This window comes from Orbicella faveolata, unplaced genomic scaffold (genome assembly GCF_042242905.1).
Source record: "Orbicella faveolata isolate gen_17 unplaced genomic scaffold, um_ofav_v1 contig_2, whole genome shotgun sequence".
NCBI classification, from domain to species: Eukaryota; Metazoa; Cnidaria; class Anthozoa; order Scleractinia; family Merulinidae; genus Orbicella; species Orbicella faveolata.
In genome coordinates, this window is record NW_028301547.1 from 29,556,693 (window position 1) to 29,576,407 (window position 19,715).

A 19,715-nucleotide genomic window follows, 5' to 3' on the forward strand; every position below is an offset into this window, starting at 1 on the left:
TTTTCTTTTTTCTTTTTTCTTTTTTTTAATACACGACCCCCCTTACCTACCCTGCAAAAATAACCTAGAAAATACCTGCAAGCAGAAGCTCGTGTTCAAATCATTCTGGGAAAGCCAGTAACTAGTTTAGCCACAGAAATGCGTAAAATGGCTTTAATATCGGTTAAATTTTCACTTCTTACCCACCCTACCCCTACCCGTTGGAATGCGCATTTGTCAAATGTAACGCAATCTGTGGAATAATGGCGGGTGCACAACAGATCAAAACAGAACTGAGCTTAAACGAGTTCTTGATGAGAATCCTCGATTAAGAGGAAGATTTTAAAGGCTGCTAACAGACTTCTGGATCAGTTAGGATCTCAGCAAATTGTTAAACTTCTTGTAAACGGCGGCTTAAGACAAATAATATTGATAGATGTTATGAAGCGGGCTTCGGAGAGTTGAAATCTGCTTAACCGTGACGATGTCTGAGAGTGATTTCGTACACTAATCACCGAAAATGTGGCTGAAACATACTGGAAATATAACATGAGGCATCGTAGAACATCCAGTTGTCGACATGTCGCGAGGTAAGTGGAATATATCATTATTTTCTCTGTGCATCGTTATTTTCACGTTATTAGGCACCTTAAGATACCAGGACGGGAAGAGCTAGACGGCTACCGGAAGTAAATTTACTCAACGGGGCATGCGCACGAGAACTCTCCACTAATCTCTCTGCCGTCCTCGTCTCGTCGAGGACGTCATTTCGCCCGACTAGCCGTCGCACCGAAAACGTGAGTATTGTGCGCTTGTTTTGCCCCGATAAATGTTCTTATCGACTTTATTTTTAGTTACATCGATAGGAATGTTTATAAGGTTCGCATTTTTGGTGATTGTAGTGTAGAATACCACGCTGATATGCCAAAATGTGAATAAAAATATTCCTCGTTTGTTCGTTTGTGTTTCAGTCACTGTTCAGTCGCTGTCACGAGTGTGCAAGCTCGATACAAACTGTATGCATTGAGAATACATCAGTGTAAGTACAGTCGATAAAATGTTGTAAGAATGAATGCCATGGAGCGTCTGTCGAGCAAATAGAATACACATTTTCAAACTGATGTTTAGTTGTTGTTTTTTTATACTACCCGGAACTTGATGCAACGTTTGTTTTATTGTCATAATGCTTGTTACAATTACAGATGGAAATTGAAATGTTCACCAAAAGTCAGGATTCTTCGGCGACAGAATTCTCAAACGCTCCAGTGGTAAAAAGCTATCTGAAGCAGGTCGATCAGATTGTTCGTTTAATTTTCTCATACGGAAATTCAGGTTTCTCTATTAAAATATTGACAGATGTTTGCTTGGCTTATAAAGAAAAATAAATTCAGCATCGCTGTTCACTATCGTTTAAGCTCAATAGGATAAGATTTCTACCATCTTTTTTATTGTCTAAAGGATGTTTGAATTATTGACGTCGCCGTCCTTTGCAAAAATACACATCTTAAGCATTTTGTTTTTGGCGACACGACGGGACCCGCGAAAGTTTCCCGCGTCCACTGCCGTTCCCGTCCTGGCCTTCCCGTCCTCGTATCTTAAGGTCCCTAATATGCTAATTAGGACGGCGGTCTTTGTTGACAAAAGCACAGCTTAAACTTCTTCTTCTAACATTTTACAGTTTTAACTGCCCCAAAATTTTATTGCATGTTTTTACAGGTGAGACATTACTCTTTAAGTGGAGGGTAGTTTTGGGATCTCAAGTGATGTACCTTTCGCGATATTTTCCTTTAAACTTCGCCTTTTTTTATGGCGCGTCATGAGTAGTCCGAAAGGGAAGAAATTTAAAATTCTGTAGAAAAATCAGGTGATGATCAAATTGCCAAAACAGCCTCTCAATGTAACAAGAAACATTTGCTTGTCTCGAATAAAGGGTTTTTACCTGGATTTAGATCGTTTTCTTTGTGTGGCAAATTGTTAAAAATGTGCCCTAAAATGGCCGCTGAAAGCCCTCTCAGAGGGGCAAAACCAAGATGGTGGCCCCAGCGCTAAAATACGAATCGAATTGAACTGAAAGTTATATTTTTGTGAATCACTTATCTAGACCATTCATCTGAGAAAGTTTGAGGAATTTGATTTTTTCTGGTCCAAATGGCCATAGTTGAAAATTACAGAGGGCACCTCTTAAGTTGTTTATTATATGGCTCATCAATAAAGAGAAAAATCATTCAAGCGGAAGTCGTCAATTTACATCCGGCGATGCGCGCGTTTACCGATTCATTCATCGTCTCAAACCTAGGGCAAAACTACACAGTCAGTGAATTTCACCACTGTATTACTTATTCCGTTAAAAACACTCATTTCTTTACGGAGAAGTCACTGTCACAGCCTCAAAAACGTATTTTAGTATCGTGGTACCACAAGTTGATGGGGAAGTTTTTCCGACTTTTGGGGCGAAACGTCAACGCATATAGAAAAGACAGCAAGTGCTTCAAAATTGTCCAAACCAACCGTCTTTCGGTGAAAGAAGATACTAACGCTTTAGAGTGCACTGCTCAAAATAAGCTTAACTCGATCTTCGCATTCGCTTTCGACAACATATCTTCGCCTTCTTCATTCTGGGATTTATGGATGAACATTTCAAGCCTTGTGAACGCCTCCAGTTATCAGAAACACTGCTACCGACAGAAACCGCCCGATAGTTTACATCTGATGATCCCGGAAGCTGATTTACACTTGCTTGTGTCAAAGCGAGGGAATCTATTTGACGAGAACTTTGACGGAGTTCAATACTTCGGTAATTGCTGTGACTAAGATGATAACTTATAAGTTTCTTTGTGGTGTTCTGCTCAGGATGCATGGCAGATCTGCCGATGGTGTTTTTTACTTAGCGATTTTAGCTTTACTTAAGACTAGGCAAACTTTGACTGTTTTTCACTAGTGCCCGCCAAGGTTACCGACTGGTAAGTCATCTATATAAATTTTATTAACGAAATATCTCTAAACGTTTTGTTACTGATATTCTCGTACTGATTTTAATCGGCTTTCATCGCTTCAATGCGCTTGAATTTTCAGAACCGGGCTCTTCCTAATTTGCATAATCCGTAATCGGCCCGTGGGCATTACGGGAGAATAATGCCATACAATTCAGTGACAATTAACCAATCAGAGCGCGCGTTATATCGGCCACAAGCCAAAGCCATATAATAAATCGTTTTATTGATATTCTACGTTTAGTATGAGTTAAACACTAGGCTATGCTTATCTGTTGTTTCCATCGACTTTGATAGGGGAGCAGGGATGGCGCAGTGGTGAGATCGTTCGCCTCCCAACAATGCGGCCCGGGTTCGATTCCGGCCCGGTGCCATACGTGGGTTGAGTTTGTTGGTTCTCGCCTTGCTCCAAGGGTTTTTCTCCGGCTTCTGCGGTTTTCCTCCCTCCACAAAAACCGACATCTCTAAATTCCAATTCGACCAGGATAGAGAACCTGCATGAAAACCAGCTAAGGCTGATGTGGCGTCCTCTCTAAATATTGAAATTTTTGATAGCGCGGTTTTCAGTTGAGTCTTTAAACCAAGACCAAAGTGATAACTCTAGCCAATCACAAAGGACACAGACAATACAGTGGACCAATCAAAACTCGAAGTAATTACATGAAGTTGACGCGAAGCGCGGGAAAACGAGTGCAAACGCGTCACGATTGGCTTTGGTTTTACTTCTGATTGGATGAAAAAGTGGCGCGAGTTTATGAAAGGGACACTAATAGTGTAGCGTAGTTGATGCAAAACCTATTACTTTTCGACACTCAAATGGTTAAATAATACTAAGGTTCTACGACTTCAAGACTCTACCAGAGTTTTTTTTCCGCTCTTGACTGAAATGTAAAGAGGAAGATACAACTTCTGAACCTCTGAAACTAGAGACCTGTTCTACCACTAGCTTGTTCAGTCAAAACAAATCGTACTCAAGATAGATGTATTTTTAATTTATCTCTTTCCACACTAACTTTTTTTAATTATTTCCTTTGCGATCTAGAGATTGACACCACAGTCATGGCAAACAACTCTTCGCAGCTAGAACCACACCACAACTTCGTCGTCATGGCAACACTAAGTCACGTGAGCACGTCTAAAGTCAAGGGCTGGTGTGCTATGTTTGCTGCTGAAGCCGTCGTTGTGACGATAGGAAATTTGTTCATTATGACCGTCTTTGCTAAAGCGCATGACATGCGAAGACAGCATCGCCATTACTTCCTTGTGAACTTAGCGCTGGCTGACTTCACGGTAGGAGCCTTTGCAGAACCGCTCTTTGTCTACATCTTAGGGGGATATTACGACCTGTGGATATTCAAATACAAAGACATCTTATTCACTGCCAGTATATTCCTTGACATGTTTTCGGGGATTTCGTCGATTGCTTTCCTCGCCGCCATTGCTCTTGAGAGACTCTACGCCACGCTGTACCCGACCAAATACAGAACAATAAAAACAGCGAGTTACGCTGCAGTGACTCTCTTCCTATGGATTATCTCCGCCATCATTCCAAGTATTAGAATCTATTTAGGAAACGATTACATCTCGTTGTACGCATGGATGCCCGTGGTTTGTCTTCTGCTGTTGCTTATCGGCGTAGCTTACATTGTTATGTGGGCTAAACTCCTGTTTTTCAGTACAAAGCGCTTGAACCAAAGCCGTGAAAGACGGTTGAACGTAACTGTTTCTATTTTAACCATCGCCTCACTATCAGCATGGCTGCCGTTTATAATCTTGAACACAGTCAACATGTTTCGGCCAGTCAGCCTTGTAGCTGTGTACTCCACTAAAGTTCTACATTATGGCAATTCTTTAGTCAACCCTTTCTTGTTTGCTTTAAAAATACCCAAGTTTAGAGAAGCCGCAAAGAAGATATTTTGTAACCACCGACGAAACGCGGAGGGGAATCGAGCGTCGCAAGTGAGGCAAGAGCATTCTTTAAAGGCTTTGCACTCTTCGAGTTCGCAAAATTGTCGCAAAAATCCTGAAATTAGTGAAATTAGGAGTACATCCGTTTGAAGGTTATCTAATCAAGATTCTGGATTGCTTTCCATTAGGCACAAAGATTGTCTCTACCAAATAGCACTGCGAACAATGCAAACAGCTATGAGCAGTAAGAGAGTTTAACCAAATCACAATGGCTATGGCAATAAGGTGGTCAAACACAAGGTTTAAAGAGCTCCTCAATGGCTCCGTCTGCACGTGCGTTATACATTTCTCAACCGTCCAAATTTCTGCGTGTTATGGGGAACGTGAGCCACAAAGCAAATTTTTCAGCTTTCTAAACAGAACTGAAAGCCGCGCTTACATATTCAGCGATTACTCTGACTGAATAAATGTGAGATTTTTAAGCTAGTAAACCTATGTGAGACTATTAAGTAAAATATAACTGAACTTATTCAGTTCTTATTCAAAACTTGACGTTAGCCTCGCCTTTTTTGGTTGCCGGTAAAACACCCTGTAGACTTATGTCTGAAAATCTGCTTCTTATTGATCATAATGAATAAAAAGTCTTAAAATTTGACTCTTCTTGTAGATCTAACTTCATTCATGATGATAATCTCTTGGTCCACACTAATCCGTCAACAAAACGGAACGCTCTTTAAACGGCAGAGGAATTTGAAAACCCCGGCTTTTCATTTGTGTGGACAGAAACATTTTAAAAATGGAGCTTTTCGAAAACGATAGCGTCACAATAATCATTTCCTGTCCAAGTTCTCCTCAAGTACAAATCCAAAATAACCGGTGATTTGTTGCGTTTTTAAATTCCTCCGGCGTAGTGTGGACGGAAAACATTTGATTCATTTTCAGAGTGAGACCTTCGTTTTCAAAGTATGAACGGCGCCTAACTCCCAAGGAAAACAATACCTTGAACTTTCGACTCGCACGTGATCAGGTCGTGCACCTTGAAACCGCGGCAAATGTGCGTGCCAGCCAGCGTCAAGCAAATAATTTTTTTCGCAGTTTGTTCCATTTTTGTTTGAAGGGTACAACAAAACACTTAATGACTGACCCCACAGGAAACAATGAGTTTTGTTTCCCATCAACCCTTAAGGATCTCGGAGAAACAAACCTCACCGTTTCCCTTAGGGCCAGTCATTAAGTGTTTAGTACTTCTCACCTTTTAGCCGTCTTTAAAAAAGAAATATCTTGAAACAAATTATTCTAATCTGCGTTTCAGGCATGAATTTTTATATTCTGTAACCGAGCTATTTGATGATCGCTTGCTTTCGACTTTGGGCGATAAAAGTACTCCAATTTTGGCCATTTGACACTTTCTGATAATCCGCAAGACCCCACGATTTTCTAAGTATGCAAAATTTATTGCATTGCGCTAGAATTTAGGTCTAGAGAACTGAAAAGAATATCGCCTTAAATTAACCAGGGGAAGTTACCATTCAAGTTTGCTAATCTCACTGCATAAATCCCTACTTTGGAACAAAAACTCAACTTTATTATGCAACAACGGTAAAATACTTAATGTGACGAGATAAATAGGCATCAGTTACAGGGTATAAACGATGCGTGCTATACTTTAATCTTGGAAACAAAATCTAAATATTCCCGCTGCAGCCAGCCAAAAAATCTAAATATTTCACAAGTGCATGACTTTTGATTATGTGAGACACGAAGATCTGAATTCCAACTTTTATTTACATACATTTATTACTCTTGAACGTGTGGATTAAAAGGCATTTCTTGTCCTCTGTGTGTCAAACCAATACTTATATGTTTTAAATATAGATGAGATCCGTCGCATAAAAGTCTTGTGTATAATCAGACGAAGCTAGTATTTTGATTTGCCATTATGCGAACTGATCTTTAAATTACTTTAGTGACAAATAAGTGCCTCAGGGTCTCTCATCTGACTTGTTACCATGATGTTTAAAAGCTAGAGCGCTTTTCACCAGGGGCAAAGCTTTCTTCTTAAAATTTGCTCGATTATTATTGCGACTCAGTGAAGCTAAAGAATGCTTGAGTACATCCACCCTGTTTTGGCCACTGAGATGAATAGCTTCAAGAGTTTCCAAAACTGATTTTAAAACTATACTGTTTGAATCCGATTGTTTGCGAGCGTCCCTCTGAACATTACTGTACTCATTTAAAACGTTGACTTCACCATGCGAAGGAAAGCTTTTCTGTGGAATCCAGTGCGTCAAATAGCGTTCCCTTGAAACCACATCAATTGGCGGTAATTCCATTTTCTTGGAGCGGACGGTATTTTGAAGCCACTTCGCGCCGCTTCGTTCTGCTAAGCTCAAATACCTGGCACTTTTCAGCGTTGAATCTCTTTTGGATTCTCTCTTTTTGGCATACACATTTGTTACAACGTCGTATAAATCTAACTTCCTCTGTTTGTTTGGGTATTTGTCTTTATTATGAGGCACATTACGCAACAAAGAACAATCTCCCAGTTTGCGCACAGAATTCCTCTTATTCCTATTGTGTGAAATTTCAAATCGGTGGCTATGACTTTCAGTAAAGACGCGACGTTTCCAAACGGCTGCAGATTTAGTGACAGCTCCAAGCTCCTCAAAACTTCCCGGAACGTTGGGACGTTTACTCTTTATTTTTAAATCTGAAGTCCCTGACATCGCTGACATTTTGCATGTAGTGCTCAAGTCTTCAGCAGATGTTTCGTCTTGTTCAGAACTGGGCAGTTTGTTGTCTGTACTCGATTTCCGTTCATTGCAGCCGGCAGATGAATTCGTCTTCGTCTCTGTGCTGGGGTTTTCTTCTCTGCTGTTTTCACCTTCTTTTTGCTGTTGCAACTGCGCAGGAGTATCTTGATCGGCTCCATTCTCGAGGCGTTGAAACTCCTCTCTCGTTTCATAATGATCACTCGCGTTAACGAGGCCATCGCCAAATTTCCTTTCTTCGACAACTGGAAACAAAAATTCACTTTCGTCATCCACAGACAGGTGATTAACAGCAAACTCTAAAAAATCCGGCCCGTCACTCAGGGCTGGTGAACAAGACGAAGAACGACCAGGGCTTAACATGGCTAAAGAAGGCAAGGCTTTTATTCCAAACGCCGGATATTTTTTAAAACAGCTATTTTGGGCTGAAAGCATGCAAATGATAGCAACAGTGAGATTATTTTAACACCTGGTTAAGTTACTATTGGAAACGACTTGATTTTCGCGATAACACCCCAGAATTTAATTGTTTCAGTTACAGATGAAAGCAAAAGGAGACCAATTATTGAAGAAAGTACATAGAAGTTCACAAATCAAATGGCCTTTAACAGCAACAAAGTTGATCCATTTGTTAAAGGATTTTGTTGCAGTTGTGTCTCTTAACTAATGTTAATTTCTAACAAAATAAGTTATCACTTTGAGAAATCAAAACAAATTGAAATGTTTATACTATATTTCCCCTGAAACTATAGAGCTCAGCAGGACACTTAGAACCTTTGGACTGACATGATCCGTAGAATCTTTTAGATCTGTGTAACTTCCATTTTACATTCAAAGTTATCTTTTCAGTACATCATATGAGTTTGCAGATAAATTCTTTAATTATTTCCTTAAAACGGCTCGGTAATAGGTTTCACTTAGGAGGTTGAATAATTTTTAGAGATCTTACATGCAACGTTGAATTTATTTTAGGAAGTTCAAGAACAGGGTGCAAAGACAATGTGCTATTTTTAATTGCTGTAGTCATAATGTTTCTTCTATGCTTTTTAGTGCCCTTTAGGCTTCAGTTAAAGATGATTGAAACACCGCATGGAGCGTAAAAGCTAATGTTGTTTAGACAAATTCGCGACGTGTTTTATCATAAGCAAACACGCAACTGTAATTGAATCATGGAAATTGTCCTTCGGCTCGAATCACCGCGTGTTAAATTAGAAAATCGACATAAGAAAGCTCGACGAGCTTCTGATCTGATAAGAAGCTGACGGGAATCGTAGACGTTTTCAGGAAGTATTGTATGCCGCCGTGAAACCACCTCATGAATACGAAAATATCCTGTTTGCCTCGTCTCCAGCCGCCATTTCATTCTCGTTCCCAGAGCCTCCATTTCGTTTAGCCACGTGGTCGGCGAAACATTTTAAAACGAGTAGCACTGGGGACGAAAATGGCGCCGTTCCAATTCGTCATTGAAAGGCGGGAAACAGGGAGCGCAAGCCTTGATGGTTAGGCAGCGAAATGCAACAAGCCCATAACTCCCTACGCTCCTCGCTCCGTCTGAGGAGGAAATTTTCCCTTTGAAACGTGGAGAGGATGAGGGAAAAACAAACAAAACAACAAAAAACGAGGAAAAGAACGAGGTTAAGTTGCCTTTGAAATAGTTGCTCCAGACAGCACACAGCCTAAGAATTACATAACGTGCACAGTCTTTAGGTTCGTCAGTCAGTTACATGCATTTAGTTACTTGTTGTTACTTTTTCCCAAAAAGTATTTTTATGAAACCTTTCTTGTAAAAATGATTTCGATCTACACCGTTAAAATTATCGTTAAAATCATTTCGTTGGAGAGGTTCAATACCAAGCTTCTTATTGAGCGGAGGCTAAAGGAAAACCAGCCGTGTACTCCTGGCAAACTTTATCTAAAAAAAAAAAAGATTACCAAGAACATTTTACAGTAGCAAAATAGTGCACACTAAAAAAATGCACAAACTGAAAGAAAACTACTTTAAAACATATCTTTTAAGGTAGCAGAATTGAAATCTTTTGGCTCTAACATAATTTTATTCCTATATATAAAAACAAATAATAATATAACAATAACAAAATAAATCCAGTCACCAAGTAGTGGTTTTCAGAAGGGTCCCCTAAAAAATAAGGTCCAACAGTAAAATAATAATCATAGTAAAGTAATAAAAGCTAAAAGCGTAAGACTACAGCTAAGGCTTAAAACTATAACTATAAGATTTATAATGCTACTAACTAAGGCCCGTTCCAAACGCCGCTCCATTCATTCGCCGAACCTAACTGACGAGTTAAGTACGGCAGAAGAGCGACGTTTGAATCAGTTTGGTTCGGCAGGTTAAGTTTGGTGCGGCAAACAACATTAAATTCGGCAGGGTCTGTCGCACTATGCGACGTTGGAGCGGCAGCTGATTCATACGGCGTTCTCCTCATGTGTCGAACCTAATGCATAAATTACTGTAGCTTATTTTTCATATAACGGGATTCGTGATTGGCCCAAAATTGAGTGGCGTGACAAGTCATGCATGAAGCTCAAAGTCGTCTCTAAAAATAAAGACAACAAAATACCAGTATGCCTTCGATTTATGAGAAACAGGAATGTGTAAGCGAGTTTCTTTGGCGCAAATTCATTTTTTGCTTTTTCGTCGTGATAATAGCCCAACTTATTAGATTTCCCTTTAACAAGTCGATTTAACCGGGAGAAAACCTGTCTAAATACAAACACTGAACCCTGAGGTTGAATTTGCTTCCCTAAATATTGCTATAACACCATGATAACAGCGAAATGTTAGTCACAGCTTTTCTATTTGGACAGAGTTCTTAAATTCAGAACGCATATTTTCTCGTCGAAAATTGTTACCATCGGCTTCCCGAATTAAGCTCGACGCAAGCACGCCGTCTGAACCAGCCGTCGCTCCAAAGTCTCTCTGAAGTCGAACTTAATCAAGTTTGGTTCGGCACATGAGTGGAGCGGCGTTTGGACCGGGCGTAAGGTTAGAGAGCTCCAATCCCAAATGTAGCATCAGAAACTACACAGTCAAAAGCTTACACCTGATCAAGAAGTGTTCAAGAAGTCTTCATTTTGTTTATACGTCAGCTTGGGAACTTCTCCATTGAAACCTCTGTCCTGTAAAGTTCTCGGTGACTGTACCACCTATTGTTGTAAAATGAAATCGTTAGAAAACACCTTCTCAGTCACGGCATTGAGAGCTTTGAATGCAGACGCAAATTCACTAAAAGACTAAAATGTTTATATTCTTTACAAACAATCTTAGAAAATCAAACGTATATAGAACTACATCAGCACAAAACAGCTAAGGGTGGTGTAATAGTACAGTTGGACCCCGGTAATTCGAACTCGGCTATTTCGAATTCCCCGTTATTTCGAAATCAAAATCATTTCCCATGGATTGGTCCTTCAGTTATTTACTATGGAGCTATTTCGAACTCCCACCATTTCGAACTACTGTATTTTTCATTTCCCCTGAGAGTTTGAAATAGCGGGGTTCAACTGTAACTACCGAGAACCTGGAACAGGCTAGAACTCTCAGTCATACTCAAGATTCCTCTCCCTAGGTTCTTCTCGAGCCCTGGTCAGGGTGTGTAAGACCCCGTCCACAGTGCGCCGAAGAAATTTGAAAACGCAGCTTTATTTCTACGGTTAGGCCTACGGTCCACACTATATCCGTCACGAAAACGGAGCTTTTCGGAAACGCTCTTCAAACCAGAGGAATTTGAAAACGCAGCTTTATTTCTACGGTTAGGCCTACCGTCCACACTAATCCGCCACGAAAATGGAGCTTTTCAAAAACGCTCTTCAAAGCAGAGGAATTTGAAAACGCAGCTTTATTTCTACGGTTAGGCCTGCCGTCCACACTAATCCGTCACGAAAACAGAGCTTTTCGAAAACGCTCTTCAAACCAGGGGAATTTGAAAACGCCAGCTTTTCGATTTCGTGTGGACGGAAATCATTTTGAAAACGGAGCTTTTCGAAAACGAGGACGTCAACGGCGATACTCTTCGATTTTCCTGACCTGAAGATTTTGTGAAGCACAAATCTAAAATGACCGGTGAACTGATTGTTGCCTCGTTTATAAATAGTTGCCTAAAATAACACCAAAAACAATTTCCTATGGGAACTCGAGAAAATAAGTTTCAAAGTTCAGAGAAATTGTGCAAACACAGGTAAAATTTCATCATCAGTTTCATTTCACCAATACTTTCAACTGTTATATAGCTGGCGTTTTTCCCGCTACAGCGAGCCCATTCACTGGCTAATTCATGGTCACCTGCCATCTAACAATGAAACTGTTTACCGCCAAATGCCATGAACGGGCAACATTGCGAAAACTATGACGTCAAACGGGAAACAGTTCACTGTTACCCGAGCAATGTTGAGAATATTGTACGTGATCAGAGCGTGCAGTTGAAGGTGGCCTGATGTTGTTGCTGGAATCTCGGCGCGTTTTTCAAAATTTGCTTTTGTTTTCTTTTGCTATATAACAAATCACTTAATGACTGGTCCCTCAGAGAACAGCGAATCTTGTTTCCATTAAATCTCAATGTTTCCCTGGACTTCGTCTCGGGAAACACTGAGATTCTCGGGAAATAAAATTCACTGCTCCTCTTGGGACCAGCCATTAAGTGTTACGTGTTTCATATGAAGTACAAAATTTGTTTTCGACATTTGGTGTTGTTAGAGATGATTTTTTTCGAGAAGATATTTAAAATAGTCGCACAGAAGTTTGCGAGACGATGGAAATCTAATCTTGGTACAAATTCTTTGTCCACTTGTTACTCTGGTGGATTCCTCCTTGACGCGTTTTCAGAGCAAAACCTCGATCCGTTTTCAAATTCCTCCGGCATAGCGTGGAAGGGGCCTCAGTTATAAATGCACTCGCAGGAGGGATCTACTCAGTTCACCCAGAACTTGAAAGTTCAAAGGTAAGCTTATCCAGATTTAGCGCGAATTTTGATTTCAGTTTTGCAACTTATATTGAAGTTTTCTTTTTATTATTATTGCCTTTCATTTCACCTTTGACCTGGCCTGAACTTTAATCTCCCCCTTATAGTCGTTTACTGCCAGTCGTCTACTATTAATTCTCAGCATCTCATTGTGCCTGCGTTTGTCTGCTTATGCGTACGCTTATGACTAGTGAAAACCAGCCATAACCTTCTGATTCTCCCTCCCAGCTCCTTAAGGATACCGTGCTAAATTTGCTTGGTCCAATTCCGAGCTAGTGATGTAAAAGCCAAATTCTCTCTGATCACAGTTCAATCGTTACTGTATAGCGCACAATAACTGGAAGCCCGATATATCGAGCACCTTCATAACAACGTTCCAGTAAACCGAACGCTATTGCCTAGGCGCGACCAGAACTCCGATATAAGACATGTATGGGACTTGCGTTTAATTTTTAACAGAACTAGACCATTACTTACGGTTTTCTGTCAACGGTATAAAAGAACGCACATTTTCTGTCAACAGAACGTATTTTGTGATCAGTGGCGGCCGGCACTGTAGTAACTGATAAATATAGAAGCATTATAGCGCTGTTTTTTCATAAGCTGCTCACAGTCGCTCGACTCGCTATTCTTCAACGCACGCGAAAGAAAAATCGAGCGAAGCGAGCCCGAGCCCCGGCCCGGGGCCCGACCACGAAGCACCTACCCCGTGAAGTCTCCTGTTTTGCGCTGGCGCCCAGTTCTCTCGCTATTCTATCAGCGCGTTCAACTATCGAATAAAAGTACGAGAAAATAGAGGGCTGTGAACATTCTATGTTTTTCAAGGCGAAGATTTTTGCGTTCAGCCCACAGGTTCGTTATAAGAGGTTAGGTAGAGCAAGCCCCTTTTTTAACGAACGCTTCTTAATGAGGCACTATCAAAGCGATTTCGCTGCATTTTGGACAACAGAGTGCTAAAATTGTAGAAAAGTATCTTTGCTAGTGCGCGAAATGCTCTAAGAGCACGACGAACATACGTAAATCTTTTTTTTTTTTGGCAAAATATTTCCAAGACACGACGACACCATTTGATAAAAGTCTGCTTTCATCAATTTGACATCAGAGAATCCACCTAAATATATTTTTTAAAAGAACTAGACCATTATTTACAATTTTCTGTCAATGAAAATGTCTTGTAGGCTTTGAAGTTTCCGTCCCTTTATACTTTGTTAACGCGATTGGTAGGAGACTTTAAATTTGAATACGTGTATGAGATCGAGTGCGAGTACGACTCACTTCAATTCAATAGTTTGCTGGCTTCACATTTTCACATTACATCCCCATCTCTCTCCATGAGCTACCCTCTCTACCCAAAACCAACATGAACAGCAAGGGCTCTGGGAACACCGTTACTGGTTAGAAATTCGAAAATCGTACTCTAGTCCAATCTAAAGGTTCCTATGATACAGAGGTTTCACTGTCAACACAACGGTAACGCGAAAAACAAGTACAAACACTATGGCTTTGTGTTCACTCCTCGCAGCCGAATTCCTCCTCTGCCTGCTCAGTTTATTCAGGAGTACCCAACCACACTTTAACTGGAAATTTAATATGTGACTTCCCAAGCACTGATTCTGTGCTCCCACGTCAATTACCATTAATAAGCAACTTTCCTGGGAAAAAAATATCCGCTCTTCACTGCTAGCAAGATCGACTTTATTTCATAAACTCCCAGCCAGACATAATGAAAATTTTGAATACCGAGCTAGAAAAATGGCAATTAGCCAAGTAGCCAGCCAGCAGTAAAGGGTAACATTTTAAATGCCAGCAAGGCAATTATAGGCGAAAAAATGTTCTGGCCAGCGTTTTGACCTAGATTAAAAACAAACGCATTGGTTAGGACCTTTATTCAACAGCCTATTGTCTGTTGACTATTATTAGAGATAAATTAGGAATATGTGGTTATTTTTGCCGCTATGAGCAAAATCTACACTTTGATTATCTTATCCCTTAAAAAACAATACAACTTACCATTTATGTTTAAGCGGATCGGACAAGGTGTCTCCCAGCACGTTGTTTTCCGATACTTCAGATGCCTTCCAGGTTCAGCATACGTGCGACAGTTTGGCACTTTACGTTCTGACATCTAAAACGATTCACACTTATGTTTAAAATAAGATCCCTCTAATCCTTCTAGACATTCAGATCAAACTTGCTTTCACCAAAGAAATGCTTGTTGCAAAATTACTTTTATATAATGCTGTAAGGGAAATGAACAAAAAATAATATTGAAGTCCTTTACTACTACATATCGGCCTTACTTGTACATTGCTAGCCCAATAATGATTGTAATTTCAACAACAGCAACACACTTTATATGTTTACCCCGATTTAGTAGTTTACAATTATTTCTAATGATTTTTTTTGAAAAATAAAGGGTTATGCCAGCTCCTTAAAACAACCAAAGGGAGCTGGTTTAGTGCTGATTAGTAACACCATGTCTACCTCAAAAGCATTGAAAAACGTGTTTTTCTTTTTCTTTGGACAACTGTCTTCTCTGAGCTTCCCACTCTGGAATTGGGAGATTAAAGTTTATAAACCACATTAGAATCTTTATCATAAAATGAGTAAAAAAAATCTTGATAATACATACCTTGAATGTTGGTGATCCATCTCAGTCCATGTCACTGATCCATGCCTTACCCAAGACTGTAAAGCACTGTCAACACAACTTTCACAAAATTAATTTAACTTGAAAGCTAAACAACCAAAGACACTCACATTCCTAGAGGTAGTTTACCGTAAAAATTTCATAAATACCCATTGAAGGGATGTTTCAAGCCGTTCACCGTAAAAGTTTCACACAGTTAAGTGCAAAGTTTCACAGCAAAGACCCCAGCATTGTTAGGATGTTATAGGCCGTTCACCGTAAACGTTTTACACAGTTAAGTGCAAAGTTTCACAGCAAAGACCCCAGCATTGTTAGGATGTTATAGGCCGTTCACCGTAAAAGTTTCACACAGTTAAGTGCAAACATTCGCAGCAAAGACCCCAGCATTGTTGGAATGTTACAGGCCGTTCACCGTAAAAGTTTCACACAGTTAAGTGCAAAGTTTCACAGCAAAGACCCCGGCATTGTTGGGATGTTATAGGCCGTTCACCGTAAAAGTTTCACACAGTTAAGTGCAAAGTTTCGCAGCAAAGACCCCGGCATTGTTGGGATGTTACAGGCCGTTCACCGTAAAAGTTTCACACAGGTAAGTGCAAACATTCGCAGCAAAGACCCCGGCATTGTTGGGATGTTACAGGCCGTTCACCGTAAAAGTTTCACACAGGTAAGTGCAAACATTCGCAGCAAAGACCCCGGCATTGTTGGGATGTTACAGGCCGTTCACCGTAAAAGTTTCACACAGTTAAGTGCAAAGTTTCGCAGCAAAGACCCCGGCATTGTTGGGATGTTACAGGCCGTTCACCGTAAAAGTTTCACACAGGTAAGTGCAAACATTCGCAGCAAAGACCCCGGCATTGTTGGAATGTTACAGGCCGTTCACCGTAAAAGTTTCACACAGTTAAGTGCAAACATTCGCAGCAAAGACCCCGGCATTGTTGGAATGTTACAGGCCGTTCACCGTAAAAGTTTCACACAGTTAAGTGCAAAGTTTCGCAGCAAAGACCCCGGCATTGTTGGGATGTTACAGGCCGTTCACCGTAAAAGTTTCACACAGGTAAGTGCAAACATTCGCAGCAAAGACCCCGGCATTGTTGGGATGTTACAGGCCGTTCACCGTAAAAGTTTCACACAGGTAAGTGCAAACATTCGCAGCAAAGACCCCGGCATTGTTGGAATGTTACAGGCCGTTCACCGTAAAAGTTTCACACAGTTAAGTGCAAAGTTTCGCAGCAAAGACCCCGGCATTGTTGGGATGTTACAGGCCGTTCACCGTAAAAGTTTCACACAGTTAAGTGCAAAGTTTCGCAGCAAAGACCCCGGCATTGTTGGGATGTTACAGGCCGTTCACCGTAAAAGTTTCACACAGGTAAGTGCAAACATTCGCAGCAAAGACCCCGGCATTGTTGGGATGTTACAGGCCGTTCACCGTAAAAGTTTCACACAGGTAAGTGCAAACATTCGCAGCAAAGACCCCGGCATTGTTGGAATGTTACAGGCCGTTCACCGTAAAAGTTTCACACAGTTAAGTGCAAAGTTTCGCAGCAAAGACCCCGGCATTGTTGGGATGTTACAGGCCGTTCACCGTAAAAGTTTCACACAGTTAAGTGCAAAGTTTCGCAGCAAAGACCCCGGCATTGTTGGGATGTTACAGGCCGTTCACCGTAAAAGTTTCACACAGTTAAGTGCAAAGTTTCGCAGCAAAGACCCCGGCATTGTTGGGATGTTACAGGCCGTTCACCGTAAAAGTTTCACACAGGTAAGTGCAAACATTCGCAGCAAAGACCCCGGCATTGTTGGAATGTTACAGGCCGTTCACCGTAAAAGTTTCACACAGGTAAGTGCAAACATTCGCAGCAAAGACCCCGGCATTGTTGGAATGTTACAGGCCGTTCACCGTAAAAGTTTCACACAGGTAAGTGCAAACATTCGCAGCAAAGACCCCGGCATTGTTGGAATGTTACAGGCCGTTCACCGTAAAAGTTTCACACAGTTAAGTGCAAAGTTTCGCAGCAAAGACCCCGGCATTGTTGGGATGTTACAGGCCGTTCACCGTAAAAGTTTCACACAGGTAAGTGCAAACATTCGCAGCAAAGACCCCGGCATTGTTGGAATGTTACAGGCCGTTCACCGTAAAAGTTTCACACAGGTAAGTGCAAACATTCGCAGCAAAGACCCCGGCATTGTTGGAATGTTACAGGCCGTTCACCGTAAAAGTTTCACACAGTTAAGTGCAAACATTCGCAGCAAAGACCCCGGCATTGTTGGGATGTTACAGGCCGTTCACCGTAAAAGTTTCACACAGGTAAGTGCAAAGTTTCGCAGCAAAGACCCCGGCATTGTTGGGATGTTACAGGCCGTTCACCGTAAAAGTTTCACACAGGTAAGTGCAAACATTCGCAGCAAAGACCCCGGCATTGTTGGAATGTTACAGGCCGTTCACCGTAAAAGTTTCACACAGTTAAGTGCAAAGTTTCGCAGCAAAGACCCCGGCATTGTTGGGATGTTACAGGCCGTTCACCGTAAAAGTTTCACACAGTTAAGTGCAAAGTTTCGCAGCAAAGACCCCGGCATTGTTGGGATGTTACAGGCCGTTCACCGTAAAAGTTTCACACAGGTAGGTGCAAACATTCGCAGCAAAGACCCCGGCATTGTTGGGATGTTACAGGCCGTTCACCGTAAAAGTTTCACACAGTTAAGTGCAAAGTTTCGCAGCAAAGACCCCGGCATTGTTGGGATGTTACAGGCCGTTCACCGTAAAAGTTTCACACAGGTAGGTGCAAACATTCGCAGCAAAGACCCCGGCATTGTTGGAATGTTACAGGCCGTTCACCGTAAAAGTTTCACACAGGTAAGTGCAAACATTCGCAGCAAAGACCCCGGCATTGTTGGAATGTTACAGGCCGTTCACCGTAAAAGTTTCACACAGTTAAGTGCAAACATTCGCAGCAAAGACACCGGCATTGTTGGAATGTTACAGGCCGTTCACCGTAAAAGTTTCACACAGTTAAGTGCAAAGTTTCGCAGCAAAGACCCCGGCATTGTTGGGATGTTACAGGCCGTTCACCGTAAAAGTATTGCTATTAACAGCATCAACCCTCGTTAGCTCGTTAACAAAATGTATCAATCAGATCAATGTAATGTCATAAATATACACTGGACGATCAGCATAAAAGATTCACAAACTTAATCTCGTGATTTCATCAACAAATTTGCTCATCTTTTCTTGGGTACCAGTCCATGACATCGGGTAACGTTTGCAGCATCTTTAGCTGTGCTTCTTATTGTTCACGCAATTAATTTTACACCTGAAAAATGATATGTTTTAAAAAATGTAACATACTGCACAATCCCTCTTATACCGGCGTCCTCCCCACGTCGACACACACACACACACATGCATCCAAATACGCATACAGCCACGGACACATAATAATATACAAAATTGGTGATACTATCGGGCCCCTCAATGTAAGATCTAGATCAAGAACTATGTTCACAAAAATAGCTCATTCATGAGAGAATTCAATGAAATGTCTTAGATTTTAACTGATGTTACATTGCTGAAAATTACATTCCCTGGGGCAAAAAGTCAAAGAAGCAAGGATTTAACTGTTTAAGAAAAATAATTGTGGAATAATTTTTTACCGCTCATTTCGTCATCAAACTATAACCCAGAGGCGTGAATTCAGAGAATGGTGTGAACTGGTGCCACGCCCCTCCCCTATTTTTTCGTGTGCCATGTTTCGCGCTTTGCCTTAGCTACATGAACTGAACCGCGCGATAATAATTATTGTTCCACAACAAAATCACTGTCTGTGCCATCATAAAAAGAAGGACAATAAAGTGAAATGTCTCCATTTCCGGTAACAACGTAGGCATGCAAAATAACTTGTTCTCTAACAGAAACTAAATGTGCGAAAAACACGCGCGTTAACAAATGGGAACGCATAAGAAATTAAATTACACATCATTGTCCTGGCGCTATCGACACCGAAAGAACGAAATCTGGAATGACATGATTGCCTTCTGGTCTTTTCTCACCTTTGACATGGCAAGCCTTTGTATTCCCTTTTTAAATCCCAAAGTAGAGTACAATTAGCATTGAACTAGATCAATCAGGTGTGTTGGTCAACAGCTCTTTCAGGGCAAATTTTCGGCGATATCAAAAGGCAGCAATAGGTAATCAGCCTTCAGTTATATAAAGAACACGATCGCACTTCAGTAAAGAAACCGATGGAAACAATACTTTCTTACACCGGGAAAAAATAATCATTTCAATATCTCGTCAGTTTGTCCAAGACGCGGCAAATGTGTTTCAATAGCTCATGTTTTAACGTTCGACGCGTTAAAAAGCGCTCATCATCGACTGCAGCACCGGGATCGGATTTTACTGGTCGTTAAAATTACAGAATTGAAATTACACTTGGAAGTAGGATCA

At 41.0% G+C, this 19,715-nt stretch overlaps 2 protein-coding genes across 5 annotated transcripts in view; one reads left to right on the forward strand and one right to left on the reverse strand.

Moving 5' to 3' along the window:
- LOC110063953 (uncharacterized) overlaps window positions 1-19,715 on the reverse strand; it is a 26,727-nt gene continuing 7,012 nt past the window's right edge. The window contains exons 2-5 of one of the 4 annotated variants that reach the window (XM_089290732.1): window positions 15,260-15,325; window positions 14,638-14,752; window positions 10,714-10,816; window positions 1-9,560 (exon numbers count right to left, since the gene is read on the reverse strand). In XM_089290732.1, coding sequence (XP_089146858.1) covers window positions 6,860-8,083 — 1,224 coding nt within the window. In that variant the 5' untranslated portion in view covers window positions 8,084-9,560; window positions 10,714-10,816; window positions 14,638-14,752; window positions 15,260-15,325 and the 3' untranslated portion in view covers window positions 1-6,859. Of the gene's footprint in view, window positions 9,561-10,713; window positions 10,817-14,637; window positions 14,753-15,259; window positions 17,910-19,715 lie in introns of those variants that run through there. The other 3 variants (XM_089290734.1, XM_089290733.1, XM_089290735.1) reach the window with 3 other exon arrangements.
- On the forward strand, window positions 524-5,532 carry LOC110063863 (adenosine receptor A3-like). Its single transcript, XM_089290736.1, has 2 exons — window positions 524-569; window positions 4,012-5,532. The coding sequence occupies exons 1-2, from the start codon at window positions 560-562 to the stop codon at window positions 5,025-5,027; spliced, it is 1,026 nt and encodes a 341-aa protein (XP_089146862.1). The 5' UTR covers window positions 524-559; the 3' UTR covers window positions 5,028-5,532.